This window comes from Silene latifolia, chromosome X (genome assembly GCF_048544455.1).
Source record: "Silene latifolia isolate original U9 population chromosome X, ASM4854445v1, whole genome shotgun sequence".
NCBI classification, from domain to species: Eukaryota; Viridiplantae; Streptophyta; class Magnoliopsida; order Caryophyllales; family Caryophyllaceae; genus Silene; species Silene latifolia.
This window is the reverse complement of record NC_133537.1, coordinates 5,759,879-5,775,127: the sequence shown is the minus strand read 5'-3', so window position 1 is coordinate 5,775,127 and position 15,249 is coordinate 5,759,879. Positions and strand designations below refer to the sequence as shown.

The window sequence follows — 15,249 nt, the reverse complement described above, 5'->3', positions numbered from 1 at the left end:
TTATTATCGTTGTATGAGGAAGTGTCTTAAGTGCGAGTACATTAACATGGGACTAGCGATAACATGCTCATATTTTGCTTGAATATTTTATTTTTAACTTTTGAAGTACCCAACTTGAAATCGATGAACAATAATTTGTTAATGTCAAACTAATTCTCACATTTGAACAACAACTTTTGAAGTACTTAACTCATGCCACTTTTATGTGAAGAAGTCGTTCTACACTTCTACCGACCATGGACCCGCGCAAGGGTGATATAACCAAATTAGGATCCGGATGTTCAGCCGAATTTCAATAGCTTCTGTAAAGGGTGACATACAGACATTAACTAAATTGTGAAATACTTGATGTCAAGTATAATAAATACAGCCTTTTTCGATAGGAAGTGCAAAAATGTAAGACAAGGTACTGTATATGATATTACACATTGTAATAAAGGTATCATCATCCCATCCAAAATTTGAGTACTCGATCTTTGCCACCAGACGCCACCTTGTCTCCGTCTGGACTCCAGTCCACTGCATACACTTCATCTGCATGCCCTGGAAGATCTTGTTTCAGTTTTCCGGTCCTGATATCCCATATCTATGCAACATAAACACACCATAAGCCACTAACTACGATAATAAATGGAGTTACGCTTAATCTCACAACATAGTATAACTCAAGATGGAAAGAGTGATTAAGCCAGAAACCTTTAATGTCGAGTCCTTGCTTCCACTCAGTAGAAGCCGACTATCTGCTGACCAGCTGCATTATTAAAAAACATGTTAATCACTTTCATTCGGCTGTCTCTAAGATCGTCTTCATTGAATTTCAGGTAACAAAAATGATGAAAGAAACAAGTCTATACCTTATCTGATAAACTGGCCCAACATGACCTCGAAAGACAGTAACAAATTTTCCCGTGACTCCATTCCATAACTTGACCGACTTATCGAATGAAGCACTAGCCACCCATTGGCCATCGGGAGAAAAGTAAACATGGTTCACAAGCTGAGTACAAGTGACAACATTCAAGTATAAGAGAACATTAAGGCCGTTATAAATCATCCCAACACACATAAGAGTTACTTGAAACCAAGCCTTGTGAACATGTACAAAATTTTAGACGGATTCTAGGCTTGTTTTCCATTCAAGTGTCCAGAAGGCTCAGCAGTTGGACAATACAGTGAATCGATCAACATGATGTCAAGATCACATTGTTTCAGAAGGTAATATATTTGAAAGTGTGAATATTAGAAGACCCACTAAGGTGCTAAGGCCGCCACTTTACTCGCGGTGAAGGTAAAAGGTAACAGTGAGAGGAGATTCTCATAACAGGAACTTCTCATAACAGGCGTAAACGATAGTATGTAGAAACACAGGGACGAGGGATGCATGCGCGTGATGGACCCAGTTCAAACTTTAAGCAAACTAGGCAATAACTACTGTAAAAACAAATTAATTGAACAAATCCAAACCTGCTGATGGCCTGTCATTCGTGTTTTAGGGTGCTTGCTTACGTCAGGTTCCCACAGAAACATGGTGAAATCATCAGAACCAGAAACCAGTCGCTCCGGAGCATTTCCCCTCATTTTGTTATATCTAGCTAGAGCAACCTATCAAAGCCACATTACAATTTAAGTTGCAAGAAATGCAAATGATTTAAGTTATGTGGGAGAAAAAAGGGAAACTACAACACGATAGTAAAAAGAGATGGCTACGGAGAACCCAAGGAATCCCAGAAATATTCAATACGATGGTTTCAAAAATATAAACGTCCCACCGCACAATTTGATATGACGGTGTCAAATGTAAGTGAATATTAAGGCCATCTTTTATAAAACAAAACGAAAACCATGTATCTAACTAGTACAAGGACAATAATTTTGATGAGAGAATCTTGCAAAAATCAACCTACAATACCTCTTTCATTTCCTCAGGAGAACTATAATGTTTGCCCGTGTGATCAAACGCTCCTGTACGAAGGACATACTCAGTACTGAGTGCCAAAGAATTGACCCAATGCCCATGACCCTGATAATATGTTGTAAATCATCAAAGATAGAAGTGAAGGAAATTACGCATAAACTAATAAGGAAAAACAGCTATAAATCTATTACTACAGGTTAAAGATCCAAGCCAATAGAGACCACTTGCAAATTTGCAAGTAAATATAATGGAAGTTCCAGCAGACCAACACCATATGATAAAGAGATACATTTTGTATATAAGTCAAGGCTATATATAAGCACAAGTTAAGGTACATGACTACAGGGTCTCATTGAATTTTTATTGAAAGATCACAACTTGTCGTAGCAAATCCAGACACCGATCTCATTGACGCAAGTTGGCAGCAAGACTAAATATGAAACGCAGGCTTGCTATTAGACAGGCTTGTTATTTGTATTTGACACTGGGGTCAAAATATGTTTTAACACAACCTAAAAAACAATGAAGCCCAATTATGACACGTATCTCATATTACCAAAAAAACTAATATATCTTCAAGTATATGAGAAGCTGACTCTTATATCTTAATTAATAAAGAGTCTAGGCTTTGAAAGTTTGAATACCTTCAACTCACGGATTAGCTTCCCTTCCTTCGTTTCCCAAACTTTTATAGTACAATCCTGGGAGCTGTCACAGGAAATAAAAAATTACAATATATGAGAAGCTGACCAAATGATTAGAATGCTTTATTTTCTGCTATCATTTGCCAAGAAGCTAAAAAACGAAAACAAATGATAGAGAACCAAAAGGGGGTATTTTTTAAACAAAATCCACAAAAGTCACTGTTGATTGTAAGATCACTACTGTCACTTTTACCAAATGTCGCTATTGTCAACAAGAGAACAAAATGATGGAAGAACCAAAGCACCAGATGAAAGCGATGATGAGGCAATTACTACAACAGAGCATCTAAAAATGGGACTATGGGAGGCCTACAGAAACGGATCTCTTTTTTTTTTTTTGCGGGAAGCAAGACTATATATCTTACACAAAGCAGAACCAAATGCTTTCCCCGCTCTAAAGACTACGAGTGATGGTGTCCCGTTTGATTCAAAAGTTGGCCCAGTTAATCAAATCTACATCAGGAAATCAACACCAAAATATCTCAGACTTTAAATAGCAACATACCCTGTGTATATCACCCCATCGCCACCCCATTTTACACATGTTACAGCTAGTGTATGACTGCTCAGGCACATCACACATTTCTTGAGTGTTACATCCCATATTCGAGCATCACCATCTTTGCTTGCACTTACAAATCGCCGACTTGGTGCTTGAAGGTGGAGTGGTTCCCAAGATATGCCAGTAATCCATTTTTTATGCCCCTGAAATGAGAAATTCCAATGAAGTCTCAAAAGAAAAGAGTTTGTGAAGGCACAATGCTCATATAAAACAATGAAAATGTCAGAGACATTCTTCTTCTCCTTAATACTATTTCACCTGCGGAAGGAATACAGGATCCATGACAAAGGTAGCAGCATTCAAATTAAAAGACTTACCAGAAGCTGGTTGCCTGAGGGCTTTCCAGTTTGAGGATCCCAGCACTGAAGATCTCCTCCCTTGCTTCCACTGACTAGATACTTCGCATCAGGAGACCATGCTATGCAAAGAACCCAATTCCTATGTCCTATACAGATAATAAAACAAGAAAAGATTTAACAAGCTATAGAAAACGGAAGCTATATGCAAACATAAGCATTGAGTGAAGAGATTTAGATGCAGATTACACAACAAACGCATACAAAAGCTTATCTTCCACAAGGCAGGTATATAGTTGCACATTATCATGACAATTCCAGTCTACTATCAAAGATAATCAAAGAAGTAACAGCTTAAGCCCATTCATGACAATACCAGATGCACTGAATGAAGTCGTGGATGCAGCAATCATGACTAAATTTGTTGCCAAATATACACAAATTCTAAAAACCTAACCTGTGCATGTGTGCAATGGTGTTTGGGTACTTATGTCCCACAGCCTGACAGTAGTGTCGCCTGAACCACTGGCTAACATTTTGCCATCCGGACTAAATGCAACTGAAAGCACGGCTTCTGTGTGACCTGCAGAGCATTAATCAAGCGGATAATCAGGATTCGGAAGTTTGAGAACTTAATAATGAGCACAATCAAGCCAGCATCACTGATGTATATATATTCTCAACAGAAGTCGGAACAAAGTTTGCTAGTTAAGAGGCGATAAGCATAACAAACAATGCTTTTATTTGAAACAAGTAGACAACAAACCTAACTAATATCATTTTTAGGAAGCAGCAATCGTTCTCTTTTTTGGAAACCATGTTTACTGTGTTCTATTTGTCACCAGGTGTCTCCCCTGATTATAGCCTAACTGAAGGTGTTTTTACCATTGTATTATCAATGCTCGGCCAAACAAAATAATTGGACAGTACAAAAACTTTATAGACGAGACTGAAGTAGGCAACAAGTGAATGGTTCATAAGATGAGCTTGCAACAAATAAGCTATTTAGGAGGAAATAGTACATTAAAATTGATCCAGAACACTCAAAATAACAGAAACGAAGCAGTATTGATAATAAATTACCAGCTATTGTGGCAGAACAGCGATTAACAGGACGGATGCGGAAGATTGCTTGAGGTTGATAAACAATCTGTACTACCTTCTCCACAGAAACTGATCATACACCAAGTATCAGTAAACTCAGGTATAATAATAAGAATAAAATTAACCATTGAAACCTGACTAGAATTACTGAAAAAGTATTAACCTTTATTTTTCTGAAGATAATCTCCAAGTCCAACGACAAGTTCATGATCGGATATGTAAAATGCATAAGGTAGCTTCTCGTCCTGTAATAACAGAAGATCACGGTCATTGTTTACACTAATAGTTGATAAATAAATTGAATAGCAATGCTAGTTCTAGTTAAGTCAATCCTGTATATGGACTGTTATTAGGAGGTTCATCAAGCCACTACTACTCAAAAAAAGATGTTATAAAACAACAATGCTTGGACCAATGACAAAGTGAACTTATCATTCCTCAAGCTCAAATAACAACCCACTCCCAACGTCCTGTTTGAACTAATAGCCAAATGAAATCGCAGCATCACCTAAAAGAAGCTCTCATAAGTCATAAGTCCATCGAGTATACAAGGTACCCATACCAATATACCATCTATCATCCGGCTATCTTCCCTGTCCACCTACCTAATCACAAACAATTCTGAAAGAAGGAAACTTGCAACTACAACCAATCCATACAAACCCTTCCAAGGGTAATGAACTATCCCCATTTCACCAGTAACAACAACAATAACAAGGATGCTTCTTCGTAACCGCCTTCCCTAATTGACTACCCTCATAATTAAAACATTCAAATGGGGAAATATTACTGACAAAACTAACCTTGCCACCCTTATTCCATAATTTCTTGCACACCCAACAACCATCTAAATATCTAATCACATAAACTAAAGGGAAGCTACATATAGCAACGGTTAACACTCGCTACCTCAAATCCCAAAAAAGCAGTTAAAATTATCGACTTCTGCTACCCCAAAATCTCTGAACAAGAGACCTACGCAAAGATATTAAATTAATTTTGCCACCCTAAACTTCATTTCTAGCTCAGCCTCTACTGCCCAGATAAATTCTAAAAGCAATATACTCCGTCCGTTCAAGTAATAGTTTGATTAAAATACGCCTCATACATATTGAACAAACGTAATTAAGAATATACACAAAATGGGTAGTAAAGATTGAAAGTTTACAGAAGAAAAATTACATTATCAAGGAGTTTATTAACAATTTGAACAAGTTCTTTAGGACCAGCATTTAGGGGAAGATACATAGGAGCTCCAAGAGAATTGGCTTCAGGATCACTCAATTGGCACATCACACTGTTATTTTCCATCATTTCTGATTCAACAATTTCCATTCTTCAACTTTCTTGTGTAAATGTGTGAATTTCTTTTGTCTGATTGATTTTTAGTACAAAATTTCTGGGTTTTTCAGTTTCTGTATGTGTATGTATGTAGGGTTTTAGGGTTTTAGGTTAAAAATTCCCTTTTGTTCCGCCCTTTTGATTGATTGATTGAGTTTTAGTGGGTAATGGGGCGGATATGTGACCCGAATACGGTGATTCCCTTTTGCATATTACCCGCTTTATATCCCTTTTTGTCGTTGATTATTCTCTTCGTCCCAGTCATTCGTTTGGCTATTTTATTTGGGGTCTCACGGTTAATTATTTACCTTTTTAATTTGGGAATACTTTTAATGACCAATTTGATCTTTCAGACTCAATTTAGTCCACTTGTCATCCAATAATTGGTTCTCTCCTATTCTTTGATCTTTATGTCGAAATTAAAGGTAAACAAATGACCGGCTTTGTGCCAAAATCAAAAGTAAACAAATGATCGGGACACAGAGAGTGTAAAATTATTATATCATTTGTATAGAGATATTTCTCTTTGTATTGTCCGAAATTATTTAACATCTTAAATTATGAAGCAAAAATCAAAATAATTTACGAATTTATACTAAAATACATTTGTTTTACAGATTAAATCACGATACAAGACAATTGGATAAATGGACAAGTGCAATTTTAGTTTCTCCGTTGTTAGTGTTGGTGGTGGACTAATGGGTACAACTTTCATGGGTGGTGGGCAGATATGGGTATGAGTTTTCACTTGGGGGTATAGCAGCAGTGTAGGAAAGCCTACACCCACCTCCAACCGCCCTAGTAACATCCCTAGACAGTCGTGCAACAAAACGACTCGTTAGCCTCCATGTTCTATTTGTTCCAAAACAAAACAAATAGAACATGGAAAAATAACATTTTGTTTTACAAACTGCATTTTTTATTATTATTATTTACCTAATTTCACTTAATATGAAACAATGTTTGAAAAAAAAAATCACTTAAGTGTTGACACAATTGGAATTTTTTTCCTAAGTAATAACATTTTCAATTGTAATAAAGAGTAAAAAAAATTAAAAGGGACATAATTTTGCAAAAACTATTTTATTATGTTTCTAAACATCTTTTGGGTGTAATTTTAGCTATACTACACTTTTTGTTACCATTGTGGTAATTTGGTAAATATCTGAAATAATAAGCAATCGCAGTGAAATTATTGATGCCTCAAGTATTCATCTTGTATGACATTTTTTAAATTTTTCTACCTTGATTAAGTACCACTAAAAGTTTTAAAACAAATTGCGCTCATTTTATTACTCTGTAACATCCAACACTGTTTACAGATTAGTATTCCCCAGCTAAATACACTTGCCTCTATGTAGAGTCTGCCATTGTGGGAACATATGCCTGCTGATTGCATTCCTCGGCTAAATACAGTTGCCTCTACTCATACAGAATGCTTGGCCGGTAGAGTCGGCCAATTTGGGAACATATGCCTGATGATGGTTAAATGTGCCTGATTGCGCCCACGCTGCTCCTCCTTATCAGTCCATAGGTTTGCTCACCTGAATAATTGTCAGTGGTGGCTGTCGCGTCAAAATCAGCCGAATAATTATCAGTGGTGGGTCCATTTAGTCATAAGATGGCTTCTGGCATTCCTACATTGCTACCCATAAACATCTGTCTAGCTAAATCGTATCTATGAAGATCATTTGGAGAACCTCTCAGTTCCAGCACGAACGGTTGCTGCTCATTTTGATTATCTGACTTCATTTCTTCTAACAATGACTTACTGGTGTCGATACCCGCGAGATATCCCCCGTGGACATACCCACTGAACCTCTCACTTGTATGCTCTCCTGTAAAGAAGATGTTTCCTATCGGCGCCTGAACCAAAAATGTCGGTCAGTTTCAGGTACTTCATTACATAAAAATAAAACTAACTAATTTCTGACAACATTCATTACCTTGATGTCACGAACTAATAGATTGTTGGAAATAATAGGGTAATTGCTGTAGCTCCCCCTTTGAAACCGATTATTCCACCAGCGCGGCACAAGTATATCAGTTGCATTAGGTATGTTGCCACCAAACATGTCCCTCAGTACTTCCATAGCTTCTCTCAGAGTCTCTTGGTCAGATTGCGCTTCAACACGTTTAGACTCTTCATTTGTCAACGTTACCACAAGAATGTTTGAACCTGGATACGCATTCTCCATATGCTGAGGACATACAGATACACCCAAGTAGGTAACATCAGCTTTTTAGTTAAAATAATGAATTCTGCGCGGTAATTTTTTCTTAAAACTAATCTCAGATCATTATCCCACGGCTAATATTAATTACAGCTAGTCTTGCTCAATGCAACAAGACAGTACAAGTGTGTAGGTAACAATATAAAGCAATGCAGCAAGAAAAGCAAATTACGACAACATTATCCCAATGCCTTAAGGGGCTCCGCCAGCTAAAAAAAATCCATAATACCAAATCCTTTTACATGGGCATTTGAAGACATAAAGAACATAAAGTTCATCAAAAGACCCTACCATGCTAATCAGTTGTGAATTTTAAGACATTGGATTACAAGGGGAAAAAGAAGAATGCTGCGCGCACCAAGATGTTACTTTATGACAAGATTAAATAATCCCGGTATGCCGCAATTTCAGAAAAAAACAGTAGTAATTGTAAAATAACAACATTTATAACATCAACACAGACCTGCCAGAATGTATAGTAGCCTCTCCGCTCATGCGCGTATATGAAGAACTCTTTCTCCTCTCCTGATGGCCAAAACTTGTATGGAAACTTAAGGAAGATTTTAGTGTATACCATCACATCACATTTATCAATGGCTTCTTTTTTCCACCTCTGTATCACCATTTACAATAAAAAAAATTAGTATTGCAGCAAAAATTTGTTCATCCAAATAGGAACAGTACTAGCAGCATCAAAGCTCAGTTCCCTACCGCCATTACTCATTAGTCACATATAAACACGCACTCATTTTTATTAGCGGAAACAGACTTGTAATGTGTCATAATGTCATACATAATATTATATAAGATAATTGTATCCATCCCAAAGATTAGGGGGCCATAGAAAAACCAACACTGCCTTGATGTTTTCCAACACGATAATGTACGCCTTTTCTCAGTGGCCCAGTTCTACAACAATCGTTAGTAGTGCCCACTGAAATCAGATTTTTTAGATGGTAAATCAATTGCACTATGATTTTAATAGATTTGTTATGGAGTATTTGACCGATGAATGATTGCAGCGATAACCATGAAGTTTTATAGGTTAATATTTAGTGAGTCTTCCAGCAGATTCCTAAGAAACTTTGTGTCGCAACTCGCATATATTATACAGTGGCCTGGAAAGTAGAAAATCTGTCCATGACTCCTGTCATTATCCGCGGACATTGCATATATCAAGTCCCAGTCCGCTCAGCAAACGATATCAGGACAAAGTTTGATAAAGAAACAGTATCAAATAAAAAAGCATATCCACTGTTAATGGATGCGAGCTGCACAGATGACGGCTCATATTCTATATACGCGTTTGCATGGACGACAAGCATATTTAATTGACAGGCAATAAACTACTCCGTAAACAGTAGTAGGTGTATAAAAAATAGATAGATAAGTACCGGCAAAGGGGGGTGGAAGGAAATCAGTCTGCTTTGGAGAACACCAATACTAACAGACAAAATCAAGTGATTAGCATTGTAGGTGGAACCATCTTCGGTTTTTACGGTAACGCCGTTCCTCGAGTGCTGTATTTCCCGAACAACCTGCCCAAAATCCAGAACCATTAATAATTGAGGTCCTACATAGACTGCTAAGGTAATCAAACAACACACACAAAGTCAACACTACTCCCCTAAGGCCCTAACAACATGTAAATCATTGGACTCATGATCATATATTGAGCACAAACAGCAACATTTAATCATACAACAATACTGCACATAATTGTCAGCAAATTGCCTTTAAATAACCGACTTATCATTTCGTTACAGCTCAGATAATGACCCTACAATCAGTAAGTGGAAGTTTTTCTAAAGATTTATTACTCTGGATTATCTAGAATGAATTAATAGTGTATATCATGAGCATTTCCTGTTCCCTCAATCACCCCCTAAAGTACTACTATGTGACTAAAAGCGACTGCCAACTACTCGTACAAAATCCATGGAATAGTTCGGGGGTAAATTTTAATTCGGTGATAATTACTGGGGAAGTTAATTACTTGAGTAATTAGTTCATTGATAATAGGTTTGGCATATAAGGGTAATGATTACTGAGTAGATGTTTTACTCCCTTAATCATTACCCAGGGGGAGGGTGGGTAATGTATTACCCTTTCATGGGGGTAATAGTTTCAGGAGGTGAATAATTACTCTCATGCCAAACAAGGAAAATACACCTTACCTATCACTCCCCTATTCATTCCCCTCCTTTTACCCTCAATCCAAGCAAGCCCTAAGGAGTAGTTCATTATGAAACAATCAAAGCGTTTTCTTTTGTCCTAGTAAAGAATTTCGGTCATTTAGTGCATTATCGTGAGGGAAGCCGACTAGCAGGGACTAACGGTCAGCAATGAAAAGTATGAACTTAAAAAATACTCGTTTGGCGCCCTAACTATAATTGCGACTCCATTTTACCCGAGAGCATTTTAGGAGTACTTTACTGTTTCCTTATTGTGTAAGGGCTTCCAGTGATTTGATACCTCACTAAAGGCAGGGCAAGTAATCATGCCTATAATATGTAGTTTTATACTTTTACTCTTTGCTCAATCTTTTCATCTAAACAATGCATCCCTTTTCTTGGACCTACCAAGGAAATAACAGGGAAGGGGTTTCAAGATCAAAATCATGACGATTCGTCACAGTAAGATTAGGGATCACGACAGTGCGTAGGTCAAACAATGCTACTGTATGTTTTATTGGGTCATCAATTGAAAAAAGGCGATAGATTTCAACGTCTAGTTGTAATGTGGGCGTTTGCTAATGTGCATAAAGTTGATGGCCAAGACATCACCAAGTAAATAATTACTGCAAAAGTAAGTACTCTTAATTATTTTCACATATATCAAATCAAAACTTCTAACCATGCATCAGTAAAACTAGTCAGTAAAGAGATAACTGCAAATATCTTAGCTGTGTGTACATGATCAGCAATGTATCTTAATCGACGACGTGAGACAAAACCAAATGGTCATTTCAACTCTTACCATGGAGTAAAACATAATTGTGATCATCAGTAATCAACGACACAATTATAGTATTGCTTTTACAATACAACTGTACAAGTCTCTCCAATTTCCTTTTTCGTTTCGCATCAAATTATGTTCCTAATACATCTCATTTATTGATAACAACACGAGTCATTTCCCAAAACAAAATACAGAATAATGCACACACCATACTAATGAAGTTACCACTCATATTATGAACAAATACTTCAAAATTATTAGCCACGAATGTAACATTTTTTACGACTAACATATTACAGTTCTGATACGTCCAAAAATAAAACAGAACTACAAACCAATCAATTAAAACAAACGCTACCACACGAAGATAACAACGCCAGAATTAAAAAGTATGTATGAAATGGGGCCATGACAATCAAACAACTTCTAGTTTTGGCATGTTTTACAAAATTGACAAGCAGATATACATATAGTAAGTAAGTTACGGAGTAATTAAAAATGGAAATACCGTGTTGAGTTTGAGACGGTTGTCCAAAATTTCGCCATCACAAGTCAAAAGAAACGTTTCAGCCATCTTGTGAAGCAAATATTCGTACCCCCTTTCATCAGCCACCAGAAATTCCCTTTCTCCAAAATCAACATAAGTTGAAATTGGTTCCACCTCTGCAATTTCCCTCTTCATTACGTTACTCATTCAAAAACGACAATACCGCAACTCCTTACTCTTAAATAACCATGCATTACAGCAGCGACAACAACAACAACAACAACAAAAGATACTTCTACCACAGATTATTAAAATAGTTATCAAGTACTCCCTCCGTCCCGATCAATTGTTGTCCTTTCGTTTTGGCACAAAAACCAAGGAAAGAGGAATAGGTCAATTACTAAATGACAAGTGTAACAAATTGAGTCTAAATGATCAAATTGCTCATCAAATTCATTCTTAAAATAGAAAGGACAACAATTGACTGAGACACCCCAATATGGAAAAGGACAACAAATGACCGAAACAGAGGCCGGGACAGAGGGAGTAGATCTCAACAGTTGACCTACAACAGGTACGAGCCTATAAAGTTCTTTCCGTATTATTTTTAATTATGCCTCATCTACTTAAAACAAAAAAACAGGTCATTTTCGCAGTAAGTATTTTCTTCGTCTAGGCGATTCCGCTAACTATCCTAAATTCTCATCATATATACCAAGGAATACACTTAAACGAGTTCTGTGTGTAATGAACTGAATCGAACAAAAGTCGTCATTACGAAAATGAGTAAATTAGATTATCCTTTGAAGGTCTTATCAATCAAGCAAAAAGTGGCGTCCTTAAAAGCGAAAGGCTACGAGATCAATTTTACGCAATTATTAGCAACATTAGTTAATCATCTAATTAAATAGAATTTCATAATAAAGGTGAAAACTGACCTGCCATTTCAAAATCATGGAGGATGAAATCAATTGCCAACTCAATTGGTGTTTTCGGCAATCTGTTTCAATACAACAAATTACACTGTTAAGCCTGTTATAGTCCGATCATCATCTTCTAGTCATTCCGTCTTAATTATATTTTCATAAGATTGTCTTGCAGTATAACACGTTCATTTTATATACTCTATATAAAAATACTCTTTTATTGAAATAGTATGAGACGGTTTTATTCTATAATTTGTATTTCTACTCCTATTAATTCTATCATCATCATCATCTGCTGATTTTTTTTTGGTGACGAGGGGTTGAATCCCCGGGCACATGCAATACCCTGCAAACCACGTGTACCATGCCGCAACACTCCCGTGTAGGGAGTCGAACCCGGGACCTCTCAATTCGTTGTCATTGCAACGCTTTGAGGCACTCCCGCACTCCACTACACTCAAGCCACTTTGATTATCATCATCTGATTGACGGAACAAAAAATAAAGTTTTTAAATTGAAGCTACGACAAGCATAATCGTCGACCCATTCCGTCTTAGTTATATTGCATAAGATCGTCCATATAAAATTACTCATTTATTGAAACAGTATGAGACGGTTTTATTCTATAATTTATATTTCTACTTAAATTTTAAAAAAGCTAAACAAATAACCAAAACGAATGGAATAATTACTCTGGAAGTTCAGCAATATTATCAGCATCACTGTTGAGCCTCTGAATGGCAGAGTCAACGGCTTTCTTGTACGAATCGGACGCTATTCCACTTGGATATATTTTACCTCTGCAATTCATTTTAAATTTATCGTCAGTAATTAGTCTCCTATAAGTCGGTTTTATTTGAATTTTTGTCAATGTATAAAACGGATTCTTATAGCTGCATTGTAAAAGTTTGGTTTTGTAAAACCGTCTTGAAAATCAATAAATTAAATTAAAGGTCAACGGTACCCTCGGTCATAGATATTAAAGCGCGCATTGCTATAATCAGAGAAACAAGTACGTAAACCGGTCTGATTAGCCAATTCCCAGACCGGGTTCGGTAAATCACCGCCAACACCAGCAATCCAACCGGCACCAAGCTCGACCGATACGCTACCAAAACATTCCTTACGTATTCGACCGCCAATCCGGTCTGACGCTTCTAAAATAACGATATCCTCAATACCATTATCCGCCAAATGTTTCGCCGCCGATATTCCTGTAAAATAATGAACTCGTAAGTTAGAGTAAGTCTTCTGAGAGACGGTAAAAAGACGGAATGTAGGGTTAGTCGGTTAGATGAGGTTACCGGAGACGCCGGCGCCGACGATGATGACGGAACTGCGTTTTGAGGAATCCATAGAGAGAGAGAAACAGAGAGATGTGATTTTATGTGAATTTGTGTGTGGGTGTGGGAGGAAAATAGGAAGGAATAAAATGGAGGGAGTCGGTTTATATAGTTTGGTCGCATTGAGGTTTTCGGTTCCGACTTCCGAGTCCTATTCTCATTTGCGTTTTGTGTTTGTCTATAAAAGTGGTAGTTATTTGACCCGTCTTATGTTTAAGACGGATAATAACCATTTTAAATGAGAATTTGTGATTTCGAGGAGGGATCCTAATAGACGGTCATGCACTTAATTCATGTGAGACATTACAAAAACCTTTAGAATCTAATTGGAAATAATCAAAAATTACCCTACATATAAAATATTTTGGATAAATATTATTAAGAGATCGTTCTTTGGAATAATTGATGATTTAGATGACATTTATAAAATTTTATTGTTTTTAATTAAAGAGAAATAATAACAAAGTCACAATAATATAGAGACCGTCGCTTATGATTTAATGATTTGTTATTTTCAATGTCTCTGTCTTAACCAACAAATTAAGATATTTTTTTGTTTAATTACAATTTTAACGTAATTGAATAGAGGGATGATTTGTAGAATATATGTTTGAATTTCGTACTCATTTATCACTCAATAAGAAAACACGCCAAAATGCCTTGTCGTCCTCCTTAATTTCTCATTACATTATTTTGTTTAATTTTAACCCCTCATTTCCTTGATCTTAAGGCTGGGACGAGGACTCATCTCACTTAATTTTATGCAGATAATAAAATATATAAACGAGGAAACATTACTAACTTAGAACCAATATAATTATTAATATTATAGATTTTAGATACCCACGTCCAATTCTTTTGATTCGGTTTTAGAAACTACTCCCTCCATCCCGATCATTTGATTACTTTTGATTTTGCACGAAGACCACGGAAGAGAAGATGCCCAATTATACTTACCTCTTCATTCAAAAACATTAAAATAGATTAGTTATATTTGAACGCACATTATATTGTAAGACCTTCGTGTATATACGACGAAAAAAATGTGACCACTTTTTTGAAAATATTAACCAATTTCAGATAAATAGTGATCATTTTTTATCATAAAATAATCACTATTTACTCAAAAATAGTCACATTTTACAAAAATACACGAAAAAAAGGTCGTATCATAGAATTCAACAAGCTGAAGACCTCTCACAAAAAGGGAGAGGGGACAAGATGAAGCACCCCATGTACTTTCCCACTCACCTCTCATGGATATTTTGTGAGAGAAAACGGTATCCGTCACAAGTTTGTGACGGATATCGCCGTCTTCAATAAGATTTTGTGGAATTGTTGATATTTGAAATATGATAGTCCTACACTCCTACTCT

At 36.5% G+C, this 15,249-nt stretch overlaps 2 protein-coding genes across 2 annotated transcripts; both read right to left on the bottom strand.

Moving 5' to 3' along the window:
* Nucleotides 1-258: 258 nt before the first annotated feature.
* LOC141622501 (notchless protein homolog) lies at nucleotides 259-6,046 on the bottom strand. Its single transcript, XM_074438541.1, has 12 exons — nucleotides 5,764-6,046; nucleotides 4,745-4,826; nucleotides 4,561-4,650; nucleotides 3,935-4,060; nucleotides 3,499-3,626; nucleotides 3,125-3,324; nucleotides 2,560-2,623; nucleotides 1,910-2,020; nucleotides 1,465-1,602; nucleotides 855-997; nucleotides 697-751; nucleotides 259-586 (listed from the first exon to the last, which is right to left on the bottom strand). The coding sequence occupies exons 1-12, from the start codon at nucleotides 5,914-5,916 to the stop codon at nucleotides 446-448; spliced, it is 1,431 nt and encodes a 476-aa protein (XP_074294642.1). The 5' UTR covers nucleotides 5,917-6,046; the 3' UTR covers nucleotides 259-445.
* A 1,142-nt stretch (nucleotides 6,047-7,188) lies between these two features.
* LOC141622496 (polyamine oxidase 1) lies at nucleotides 7,189-14,018 on the bottom strand. Its single transcript, XM_074438538.1, has 9 exons — nucleotides 13,835-14,018; nucleotides 13,495-13,744; nucleotides 13,223-13,330; nucleotides 12,543-12,604; nucleotides 11,626-11,780; nucleotides 9,551-9,694; nucleotides 8,620-8,769; nucleotides 7,869-8,123; nucleotides 7,189-7,788 (listed from the first exon to the last, which is right to left on the bottom strand). Exons 1-9 carry the CDS (start codon nucleotides 13,884-13,886, stop codon nucleotides 7,537-7,539), a joined length of 1,428 nt encoding a protein of 475 aa, XP_074294639.1. The 5' UTR covers nucleotides 13,887-14,018; the 3' UTR covers nucleotides 7,189-7,536.
* Nucleotides 14,019-15,249: the final 1,231 nt, after the last annotated feature.